At 39.3% G+C, this 12562-nt stretch overlaps 1 protein-coding gene across 3 annotated transcripts in view; it reads right to left on the minus strand.

The window, feature by feature from the left end:
• vps8 (VPS8, CORVET complex subunit) overlaps positions 1–12562 on the minus strand; it is a 104314-nt gene that overhangs the window by 12895 nt on the left and 78857 nt on the right. For all 3 annotated transcript variants that reach the window (XM_012970873.2, XM_012970874.3, XM_002936535.4), the window contains 6 exons: positions 12211–12262; positions 11169–11272; positions 10629–10710; positions 9269–9351; positions 2018–2098; positions 1601–1770 (listed from right to left, as the gene is read on the minus strand). In XM_012970873.2, coding sequence (XP_012826327.1) covers positions 1601–1770; positions 2018–2098; positions 9269–9351; positions 10629–10710; positions 11169–11272; positions 12211–12262 — 572 coding nt within the window. The remainder of the gene's footprint in view (positions 1–1600; positions 1771–2017; positions 2099–9268; positions 9352–10628; positions 10711–11168; positions 11273–12210; positions 12263–12562) is intronic.

A 12562-nucleotide genomic window follows, 5' to 3' on the forward strand; every position in this document is an offset into this window, starting at 1 on the left:
AAAGCCTCTGTTCGTTGTGCAGCGCAAATGGTCTCATATTTGTACAATTAGACCAAACTATTGCATGGTGTATTTGCAGACCAGTCAGGGCCCACCAGTTCCAGGTTAGCCTATCCTAATACAGATATAAAAGTGGTAGTTGGTAAGGCTATTTTTCTGTACTTAGCCAAACAGAGTGTGCATATGTGTTTGGGGAAGAAAAAGCACTGACGATCATACGGAAAATAAAGGAAGCTGTGCTGCCAGCTTGAGTCAGTGTGTGATGGAATACCTCTTTCCTGGCAAAGGACAAACTGCTGGAGTTTAGTGATTTCTATATTAGAGCCCCCTTATGTGCAAAAGGGTAAGTAATGTACTATGCACACTACCCAAATATATTTCAGATTATATATCTCATTTCACTTGGAATAGTTGGACATGATATCTACCATTATTGTGATCAATCGCTAAAGTGTGGAGAAACAGTTTGATGCAGAAACTAAGCTGCTACATTCTTTGTTTAAAGGAACAGTAACACCAAAAAATGAAAGTGTATAAAAGTAACAAAATATACTGCTGCCCTGCACTGGTACAACTGGTGTGTTTGCCTCAGAAATTTATATAAACAAAGCTGCTGTGTAGCCATGGGGGCAGCCATTCAAAGGAGAAAAGGCACATAGCAGATAACAGATAAACACTATTGTATTCTAGAGAGGTCATCTGTTATCTGCTATGTAACCTGTGCCTTTTCTCCTTTTTTCCAACTTTAATGGCTGCCCCCATGGCTACACAGCAGCTTATTTATATAAACTATAGTAGTGTTACTGTAGCAAACACACAACTTTTACCAGTGCAGGGCAACAATACATTATATTTTAATTACTTTAAAAAACTTTCATTTTTTGGTGTTACTGTTCCTTTAACACAACATGTTTCGAGCTATAACTCTTTCTCAAGTGTTACAAGTTCAAATGCTACACTGATCTTTATTACAGGTATACACCCCACCCTCCTTCACGCTATAGGTGAAGCATGATATTAGTCGGAGGCAACTGCTGAGGGGGTTCCTTATCATCCTAGCCTCTGTCTTGTTAAACAATGAAAGAATGTAGCGGCTTAGTTTTTGCATCAAAGTGTCTTGGGACTAGTTTGGTAAACAGATATCAGCGCTAATATCTATCCACAATCTGGTCCAGCAACACGTTATTTATATCATCAGTGTGCTCTTGGTGTCTATAAGGGCTCTGGCACACGGGGAGATTAGTCGCCCGCGACAAAAACTCCCCTTACATTTTTGCCGGTGGGATGGCAGGTGATGGCAACTTGGGGAGATTAGTCGCCCGCGAACAGGGAGGTTTGTCTCGGGCGACTAATCTCCCCATGGGCCAAAGCCGTAAACAGGCAGAAATTAGCTGCTTACTTGGTCACTCATGACCATACTAGCAGCCAAAAGCGCCCTTTATGAGCTCAATTTAATCCCCTGCCTGTTGATATCTGATTGGGCCTCATTCAGAAATTAGTCAGGTTTGCAAGCAGAGCCATGTGTTCCCAAAGTCTTACTTTGTTATTTATAATATTTATTTATATTATTTATTAGGAGTACCTGCTATTGAATGGTTACCTGAATACAATGATTTCATCAGTGGCTTCCTGTCTCCTCTTGTATTGCTGCAGACACACACAGCAGTAGTCCTGTTTGGGAACAAGAGCCCGGGTGACTGAAGCCTTCAAGTTGCAAAGAGACCAGTGCAGGTCTTGGTTCAGCAGATTAGTAGTAGTTTCCAGCAGGGTCTGGGTGGAAGCATGGAAAAAAATGAAACTCAAAGAGACCAGCTAAGAATCCATTAACCTTTAACTTTTTAGAACACCCAAAGATCAACAAATGGAAAATCATTCAAACGTATTTCCTTCCATATATATATATATATCATTTGTTTCTTATTAAAAAAAGATTGCAAGTGCAGTAAACCAAGACTGGACCAACAGGGGCATTAATAATTGCAAGAACTCAATACAGTATCCAGTGGTGCAGAATTACCTGTTCATAGTTGAATGTGTCTAGCATTCCCAAAACCAGACCTTGGATTTCAACTAGTTTACCTTTCCCATATACAGGGTCCTGAAAAGACAATAAAATAAAAATGCACATGATTCATTACATTTTTAGGATAAGATAATAACTTATTTCTGAATGCCAAAATAATTCCAAGAGGTAATAGAAATGAAATTATTATATAAAAAACAATATTACAAGTATATGCATAAGAAGCAGACAGAGAGAACAGAAAATCTATAATAATAAGGTATAATTGTAGTCAATCAGAAGATGTATATCTCTCCACTAACCTCTTTCAAACCTTTATATCTTTGAATATTCTTTATCTATTGTCTATATCTCACTGTATCACAAACGCAGCTGCAAAGACAATATATGCGTGGAACCCTTACTTTATGCCCAAGGACGCCGAATCTTCTGTTAGCATTAAATACAGGTACCCTGACACACATCATACAAAGAATGCTATGCACAGAGGAAAAACATATTTTTCATGTATAAAATCCCTAAAAGTGTAGCCCATTATAAAACAAAACAAATGGATATTCTTAATGAACTATTATTATATATAAACAGATCTGGCTAAAATTGGGGACAGTGTGTAGGTCCATGTGTTTTAGTAAGTAACTGATTTTGAGAGAAATTGGGCAGATAGTTGTACAAACCTAAATTCTAACATGGATGCTTAACTAACCCATTAGTAAAAGTGCACATTTACCTTAATAATACTGAACAGTAGGGCATTGCCTGCACTCTGGGAAGAAGGGCAAACCTCACTGAGCAACAATTTCTAGTTTAGAAACTAGATTTCTGAGCTTATAGTTAATTGTACTTGCACATTCTGGCAAATATGTGCCTAAGTAAATAATGAGGCTCTTAATTTTCTAATTTGGGGGGACAAATATGGAATATTGAGAACATTTCCACAGATCTTGGTAAGGCACAAATAATATGCTAGAAAATAGCAACACTCGTAGCCTAATAAGGAGTCAGTTCACACCTAAACAACATAAAGGAACAGTATAACCCTAATCCAATGTTCCCTCTAAGCCAGGGATCCCCAAACTTTTAAACCCATAAAAAGTTTTGGAGAGCAACTCAAGCATGAAAAATGTTCCTGGAGATGCCAATGAGAGCTATAATTGCCTATTTGATAGCCCCTATGTTGACTGGCAGCCTACAGAAGGCTCTGTCTGGCAATTACACCTAGTTTATGCAATCAAAGCTTGCCTGCTTACCAGAAATTAAAAAATAAGCACCTGGGAGCAACATCCAAGGGGCAATATGTTACTCACGAGCCGCTGGTTGGGGATCACTGCTCTAAGTTGTGTGTTTGTGCACAAAGGATTTTGCGTGAAAACACCACATTTTGTATTTATTCTGACCTGAGCATAATGTTTTTAAAAAAGGCGCAGGTTTAAAATGTGCGCACAACAGGGGTAGGATGATCGGAGCGTTTATCCACAGGCTGGTGTGGCCATAGCAAGTAGCAAATGATACAAACCCAAGAATAAGGTGCAGACTGACCATTTTGGTGCTGTATGTACTATATTAAAGGAGACATTTTACATAAAGTTCATATTCAGTTATAATATTCATCCTCCCTCAAAATGTGAAATGATGCAGAAAGAAAGATGTTTTGAAAGCATTTTACCTCCTAAAACTGCCATTATATGAGAGCTGCACACACAACCTCTCTAATCAGAAGCCAGAGCAAAATGAAAGATGGGAGTGTCACTTCAGTCTCCCACAGGAAGTGATCACAGCACTGACTGACAGGCTTTACTCAACAGTAGCAGGGAAAACTCCTCCCAGTTTCCTCCTTCTGTGTCTCTGTGCTTGTGCTGCTGCCAAGGGGGGGGGGGGGGGGCAGTTTAAGGTGAGAGCTCTGTGCAGACAATCAAGTTCTCCCACAGGCTTTGTGCATGTGGCCATTATTGCGCTAAAAATAGGAAAGAGCCTAAAACTGTAGCCAAAAAGTAGGAAGCACAGAATTGTACACTGTTGCCTTAAGATAAAAACCTGAAATAGAATTAGGAGTTCTGCCCCAAAGAATGGAAAACAGCCCCAAGCAATTAAGGGGGCATTTACTAATGTTCGATTTTTTTTTTTTATGTTTTAAAACTTTTTTGCATAAAAATACAATTTTGTTGTGGAAAAAAACGCATTTTTTTGCCACTTATTATGTCACACAACCCTGATTACCTGTAAGGAAAAATACACCATCTAAAAGCTGTCGAGATCATGAGGAAGTCAATGGCCGGTGTCCTTTTTATAACTGCAAGATCTTTCTTTGCACGTATATTTTGACACATTCATTTGTGCAACAATACAAAAAAACTGCTGTTTTTGCATTTTTTCATTCATGCTTTTTCAATATTTTCAATATTTTAATAAATGACTAGACATTTGTAATTTTGTGGAAAACCACAAAAATCCAAATGTTGATAAATGTCCCCCTTTTTGATGAAAAGTTGCCATTACGCATGCAGGCAGGTAGTGTTCTCCTGGCACAAATGTTTCCTCTAGCTGTGCACGCACACACATTTTGAGGACACCACACACAACAAATTGTGGTGCAGGTAAATGACAGAAAGCAGCTCCATTTAATCAAATGACTGGATGGGCCTGCATATCTAAACGGTAATCAAGAAGCACCAATGTCTGACCAACACGACCCTCTGTATCAGTACGATACAAGTACATAACCATCATAAAAAGGGTTAATCACTCAGAGAATGCAGCTGCACGACTGCCATGAAATATGCATGAAATGGTGGCCCAGATTTCAAAGAGACTCTCTGAAGCATCTGTATCCTGTGGGAGAGTGAGACAGGGAGAGAGGCTTCTATTGCAACTGCGCAGTGGTCTCTGAGAAGCACCCCTTCTATGCTGGTAGGAAATGCACAGAGCACTTACATGCTAAGAGTCCAATACGATTATCATGTATATACTGGCGAAAAGTCTTTTGGAATGCACAAAGCATGACTGTAATATAAGGTTTGCTAAAAGAAGTGAAAAGCAAAATGTCTCCTTTATTATTAGTTAATGTTTAATAAATGGAAAGGAAAGCACAGTAATGCAGTGGGGAGCATTGCAGCCTTGCAGGGTTAGGGCCTTGGGTGCCATTCGTTGTGGGGAGTATGTATGCTATCCCTGTATCTGTGGGAATTTACTTTTTTATTGCAGAAACATACTGTTAGGTTCCTGGTAGTTCTGATAGTGCTTATATGTGTTAGTGGACATGATATCTGATTGTAAGCTCAACCATGTAAAGCACTGTGTCTGTATCATTGAGAAATAAAATAATCAAGGAGAAATAAAATAATAAATGTTATCAAAATACACTGCAGTAGAAGCATTTAAAGATCTTTTTGTGAACATTCACAGTTCGGGTATGGAATCTATTATTTGGAAACTTATTTTTTAGGAAGTTCTAAAATATGGCAATATCAATTTCATTTTGTATGGATTTCGTTTTTCTCCATAATATACAGTACCTTGCATTTGATGTTAAGTAAGATGCATAAATCCATGCTAGAGGCAAAAATATGTTGTTTTCTTTAATATGTTTTTATTAGCCTTAAGGCATGGTACTCCAAATTATGGAAAGACCCAGTAACTGGAGAAGCCCATGTCCCAAGCATTCCAGATATAAGATCCCAATCCTATACCTGTCATTCTGCACATTTCTGCCCAACATTAAACTAAGTGACATTCTAGATTTTTAAACATTTAATCTTCAAGCCATAAGGACAAGTACCTGTTAGAAACTGGAATGTGTCAGTTTCAATTTGAAGAACAAGGAAGCCTAATTTTTCCCACTTTAATCTAGAGCACAGAGGAGCATAAGTCTTTGCAAAGAATGCCTGAGCAAGGTAAGAAGTGATGGTGCATTGCTTCCCAGGAGGGATTCAATTCATTGGGGTATGCCTAATACATTGGTGCCAGTGAATAAAGGTTTCCTTGTCCTTTTTGGGACACAGTTAAAAAAAAATCTGTGTTGAACTATACCACACGCTTTAACTGGTATGTTGTATAAAATCATGTGTTTCTTAAGCTCTGTATCTTTGGTTATGTGCAGCAAAGTGTAAAATGTGGTACCATTAAAAAAATGTTCTGCTTCTTTTTATACTTTCCACCTAAACGTTTTCCACTATTATGCATCCACTACCGTACAGTGGATTTCTTTTTAAAATAGTTCCTTTTTAATAAGAATTTCTAGATCCAGCCCTAAATCCTTTTCCCATGCTCTGTTTACAGGGGCACTGCCTAGTCAGGATCAGATTTGAAGGAATGCCGAAATGTTCTAGGGAAGCAAATTTCAGGGGCAGAAAATGCTATATGGTTAGTGATCAAAAAACAAATGGGAGGAATCTCCAGATCTCCGATCATCCAGTGTCCAGAGCAGCTCCTTTCTTACCTACTCCTGGTTGGAAATGAATGATGAGGTATGGGAGCATGTTGCCAGTGGGTTTGTAGGGTGCCAAGTGCAGTTGCTCAGAGATGCAAGTGGAGAGGACATCAGCAGCACAAGTGTGCTGCAGCCTGGGGCATAACAAACTGAGATTTGCCCTTGCCCCAGGGAGCATGAACATGGACTGCCATACAGTAGAGATTCAGGATCAGGTATATATATGGATGCAAAAAGCAGCTCTGAACACTTTCTCTGCAGAATGTCCCAAAACTGTGGCCAATGTGGAAATTACATTTCTTGGTATAAAACAAATTATGATTTAAGTGTCACAGATTTTTTGGTTTATTTCTTTACATTGATCAGAAACATTATAGTGTCATGTAAAGATGCTGTTGTATACAAGACAAATGTTGGTAATACTTATCATTGGTCATATAGTCAAAAGTATCATTAACATAAAGCCTGCTTTCTTGAAGACACGATGGTTTGTAGGATCTGTGGGTAAGAGGTCGTTATTTGGAAATATTGTTCAACTATTACAGCAAGACTGGATGCACATAATGCTGCACAAACAACAGAACAACATTTTCTAACCTGTCCAGTCAAGGAAATGATTGATATCAATGGAGAGCTAATTCCTATCCCATTTCCTCAATACACACAAATTATCATACAAAACTAGGGATGCGCCGAATCCCGGATTCGGTTTGGGATTCGGGCCGAATTCAGCCTTTTTTTTTTATGGATTCGGTTTCGGACGAATCCACGGCCCCGGCCGAACCAAATCCGAATGAGCATAAATTAGCATACGCTAATTAGCATCCGGAAAGGGTTAAAATTGGGGGGGGGGGGGGGGGTTGCCGCACGCGCCAACTTTTAACCCTTCGTGATCGTAATTAGCATATGCAAGCACAGACTTTTGTCTCTTGGTACTGTGTTGAAATAGCACCATGGAAATCCATTTCAGATATTGAATTACTGTTCTGCTGTCAGAAGGCTAAAGCAGTGAATGCATTAAGCATTTAGAAATGCAGAATGTAGTATGCTCATGTGAATTGACTGCTTGGCCTAAACTGCTCTTTTCCAGTCTGCATTAAACACTGGCCCTTGATGGACCGTTTATATCTAGGGGAGGTCAATATTCAGAAATGAGCATGAGCGAGAAAGAGAGTGGGTAGGCAAGGGAAGACAGGACAAGGCATCTGGCCCCCTCCCCAGCATGCACTTTTATACTATTATGCAGAATATGATATACATAATTTAGATCAAGCAGAAGCTGGGATATGCAGATGGATTGTGCATTAATTATAAAGGAAATCTGGAAAGTTGAAAGGTGGGGGAGACAGGCCAGCCTGCTCAGTGGTACATTTACAGCAGGAAGCCCAGGATCAGGTTTAGCTACATTTAATAGCTAGATACAAAAAGAGAAATATAATCTCTTTTTTATTAACTCTTTCATTAGTTTTGCACAGTAGGTTTGATACATAACCTAAATAATAAAATACATTTTTGAAACAGATGTGCTTCTGGATTTTTTGCATTAACTTTTTCACCTCTCAAATGGATATAGATATATACAGAATATGCTTTTATTTAGAAATGCAATGAAATACTATCAAAAGGCATGTGAATTTCTTATATTCACAGACCATAACCTGTTGGCAGCCTGCTCACTGCATTGGATATATTTAGCCCCCATCTCTTTCTTCTAATTTTAATATTTCTCTTTGTTCTGTTAGAAATATTGGCTTGACTAGTTTGTTCTGTGCATTTCCTTGTAGCATAAGTCTAGGGAGATATAACACATGGATGGACACTAACAAGAATTCCAGCTTCATAAATCACCCTGCTATCTGCAGTTAAAAGGGCAGCATTCAGACACAAGAGAAATCTGATAGCTTAAAGGACCAGTGATGCCAAAAAATATGCATTTTTTTTCAACATTTAAAGTTTGTATCTGTTCAACTAGCACCTAAAAATCTGTGGCAGCTATAGAGCAGCAAATGGCATTTCACAAAGTCTATCCTTCTTTGTAAGCCTGGCCATACCCTGGCAGATTAAAGCTGGAAACCTGTCCGTGACAGACTGAGCTGGTAAGCCAGATATCCAAAGGACAGACTTAAAATTCATTCATAGAAAGTCATGGACAAGATGTGTCTCTATAGGCTCCCACATGATCTGATTGATGGCCCATGGGCCAAATGATTGGCTCTGCCTGATTGAGCCCGGCACACAGGCCGAATCTGCTTGTTTGATGGCTTTGCTTATTGGCCTGTGCATGGGGGCTTTCAATAGAGCAGATTTGAAAATCCAGAAAGGCGAGGTCCAAAGAAGCAGATCAACCTGTGTATGACTAGCTCAAGAATGAAGCTATAATATTCTACAGAGAACATCCAGGTCCCTATTCGTGGCGAGGCCACAAAGGCCCGGCATAGGGTGGCAGTGCTTCAGGGGCAGAATGCTGCCCATCTGCATCTAAATTGGGTTCGGAGCACTGGGGAAGTGCAGGAGACCTGTGCACCAATCCCCAGTGTCCTGTACCTGACAATGGAAATTTTTGCAGCATGAAGGTGAGGGAAATCTGGGTCTGAGCACATTTGTTATCTGTTATTTACTGCGCAATGTATAGCCCTATAGATGATTTTAAATATGAGGGGGAGCAGTTATCCGAAATGCTACCCCAAACTGCATGAGGCCTTATATATTATATGTGGCTCTGCTGAACAGACCTACATCATGTTCTGTGGGATCTGGCTCATAAAGCAATAACTGTCCTCAATGCACCCAGCAGCTTCTGTGGTTGGAAATGTACCCACCTGAAGGATTCTTTGGAGGATTGACGGAAGAGAGATGTACGTGGCCATGCTGTTCAGAACTTGCATAGTCAGAGTTTTTAAAGCTACAAGGACAAATAAGAGACACATTTGAAATTCTTTACAACTTTAGTCATGAAAATCTCACTGCCCAACATTAAAGGGGTAGTTCACCTTTACATTAACTTTTAATATGATGTAGACATTGATATTCCGAGACAATTTGCACTTGGTCTTAATTTTTTATGTTTTTTTCAGTTATTTAGCCTTTTGTTCAGCAGCTTCTCATTTGGTATTTTGGCAGGTATCTGGTTGCTAGGGTCTTATTTATGCTAGCAACCAGGCAGTGGTGTAAACAAGAGATAAAAATATGAATAGTAGAGGGCCTGCATAAAAAGATAAGTAATAAAAAGTAACAATAATAAAATTGTAGCCTCACAGAGCAATAGTTTTTGATAAAAAAACAATTACAAAGTTGCTAGAAATAGGGCATTCTATCACATACTAAAAGTTAAGGTGAAGGATGTTAAGAAGAAATTACTACTCTGAATAAAATGGTAATGCCCATAGCAATTATGCTCTATGTGCTCCCAATATGATCAAGAGGTAAAGAGAGCAATAATTATATCTACTTTGGCTCACTTTTTCTCTACATCTACTTATTGACTGAGACTGCTTATCGTACTTCATTTAATTTCACTTGACTTCACAGCGTAGGTGGCTTTTCAAGGTGAGGGCAGTGAGGTTGGGGAATGCCCTTTCTGAGTGATGTTGTGATGGCAGATTCTGTTAATGCCTTTAAGAGTGGCCTGGATGATTTCCTGAACAAGCATAGTATCCAAGGCTATTGTGATACTAATATCTACAGTATTGATGTTGGTATATGTAGTTTATGTATGTAAGTGTATAGATAGGTCCGTGTGGGTCTGTGTGTGTGCACTGGGTTCACTTTAAAGATTGAACATGATGGTCTTTTTTAACCCAATGTAACTATGTACTGTGAAAAAAATGTTTTGTGTTTATTGTATCTTAGGTATAGGTATATCACAAAGGGGATATTTCAGCCATCTTTACAATGGAATACAAAGGTACATCTAGGATTGAAAGAGTTTGCTATTGCAAATGAAAAGGAGACAAATATAACCAGTGAAGTATGAATGGAGTAACAGTCAGAAGTATTATTTAAGGAAATAAATAGTAATGAAGAGATAAGGCAAAGTATACATACATACATACATATGTATGTATGTATGTATAACTTAATTTATAAAGCGCTACTTATGTACGCAGCGCTGTACAGTAGTGCTTTAGTGACCAATTAACCAGTATGTGCTTCTTGTGGGGAGTAAGAAAACCAACTTACATTCGGAGTACATTTGTGCAGAAGATGAAGTGAAGTGCTTTTGCGGAGACATCATTGCTTCTAGCAAAGGAAACCATAATGCCTGTGTAGTAACAGATAGTAGACAGATGAGCAAGTCAAAGCAAGGTTCATGGACAAGTGAGACCAATGTTCAAAGAGAGGGGTGCTCGTGCCATGAGGCAAGTAGAGAAACTTGCTCCAGGCAGCAGTGCCCTGCAGGTTACCCAAAGCGGCAAAAAGCTGCTTTTGGTAAATTTTATAGCCAAAATTCTGTTTTTAAAGCAAAATTTCTGACTAATGGTTTGGTCCTTCGCCCTTGTAGGAGCACAAAAAGTGGAAAACATGATGGTGAGGGGACATCAAAATAAGTGTATCCTAAATAAGGAATTAGGATTTTCAAGAAGGCTGCAATGATGTACTAATGTGTATATATAATGTATGGTCACAAAGTGGTTACAGTGAACCCATGAGCAAAACAATTATTCTGTGCTCTACATCCCCTGCATGTGTCCTGCGGGAAGAACACTCATATATTTTTACCTCTCGCTGTTGCTGGTTTAGGGTGTCTGAAGTTCTTTCACACAGTAAAATGGTCTCTGTCAAGGTTTCTTCTAAATCTTTCATGTTGGGCATTACTTTGAAGCCTTTTAATAGAAAACACAAGAATACATTTTGGATTCTTCCTCAGTGCTCAGTTCTTCTTATTAGTGATTAGGCTAATAACACCCTATCCTTTATCACTGCTGCTATAAAAATCTCTGATGTTTCTCAGCTGCTATATTAACTATTCAAGTCATTCTACAATTCCCACTGCTGCCTTCGAGACTGCACCATAGCCATTTCCATAGACGCCCAACACCAGCTTGACAGGGCAACACAGTGAAGTTCTGGCTTTGACTGCCAAGCAGAAACATGTATAGTGGAAGCCAATCTTAATGTAGTTTCCACTGTGCATGCTGCCAGTGATCACAGCCAGAGAGGCCAGGAAGTGTCATTAACAAAATGGCAGTGCAACTCTGTGACTGATTTTGGCATGGTTTGGGAGGGGGCAAAGAGGACAGCACTGGGGTCTGAATAGTTAAATTGGCAGGCAGGGGATTTACTTTCCTTTAAGGAAAGCAGGAATAATTCCACATAACCTGCACAGAAGAGTATTATAAAACTATGCCAACATAAATATTTTAGTTCATCAATAAAATATTACTGTACAATGCCCCTTTAAAACTATCTTAGAAACAGCTGAATCTCTACGGCTAAACCTTTTTATAACTGCTTATCTGTATTGCTAACTTATCATCAGATATCAAACTGTAATGTAACCTAGGCCGGTTACATCCTCTGCTTGCAACCCTACCCCCTTGTACATCCCCTATGCTACTACTGCACCGACTGGCTTCATTGGGGACTGGACCAGCAGGAGATTTAAACAGCTCTTAGAAATCTCTAGTTCAGTCCCCAGTGGAGCTGCGGCCAGCGGGTGGCATGCCACCCCCAGATGCCTCGGCTCGGGCATCTGTGGCTTGCCCACAAATCTGGGCCTGAATGTAACAATTCCAAATACCAGCCAAACACAAAGACTCACTTGGTGAGTCCACAGAATCTGAGGTCAGATTGGAGAGCCTTTCTTGCAGTCTCTGTGGGCAAGAGAAAAAAATATTAGAACCTTGTAGTTGCTGATGTAAACACAGAAAGCACAGAAAGTCTGTAACTAGAGGGACCACCTCCCCCAGCAACTCTGAAAATAGTACTGGATGTCTGTATAAGTTTGTTCCTCATCTGTACTGTAGATTTACTGTAGAAATGTAAAGGGTGCTAATACAAGTAGCACCATATAAGGACTGTAACATAAGAGAATCTCTCTGTCCAATGTCCTATTGCTGTGAAATATTAAACACTGAAAGACAAGGAACTAAATAGAATACAAATACTACAAC

The sequence above is a fragment of the Xenopus tropicalis genome, chromosome 9, assembly GCF_000004195.4.
Source record: "Xenopus tropicalis strain Nigerian chromosome 9, UCB_Xtro_10.0, whole genome shotgun sequence".
NCBI lineage: Eukaryota > Metazoa > Chordata > Amphibia > Anura > Pipidae > Xenopus > Xenopus tropicalis.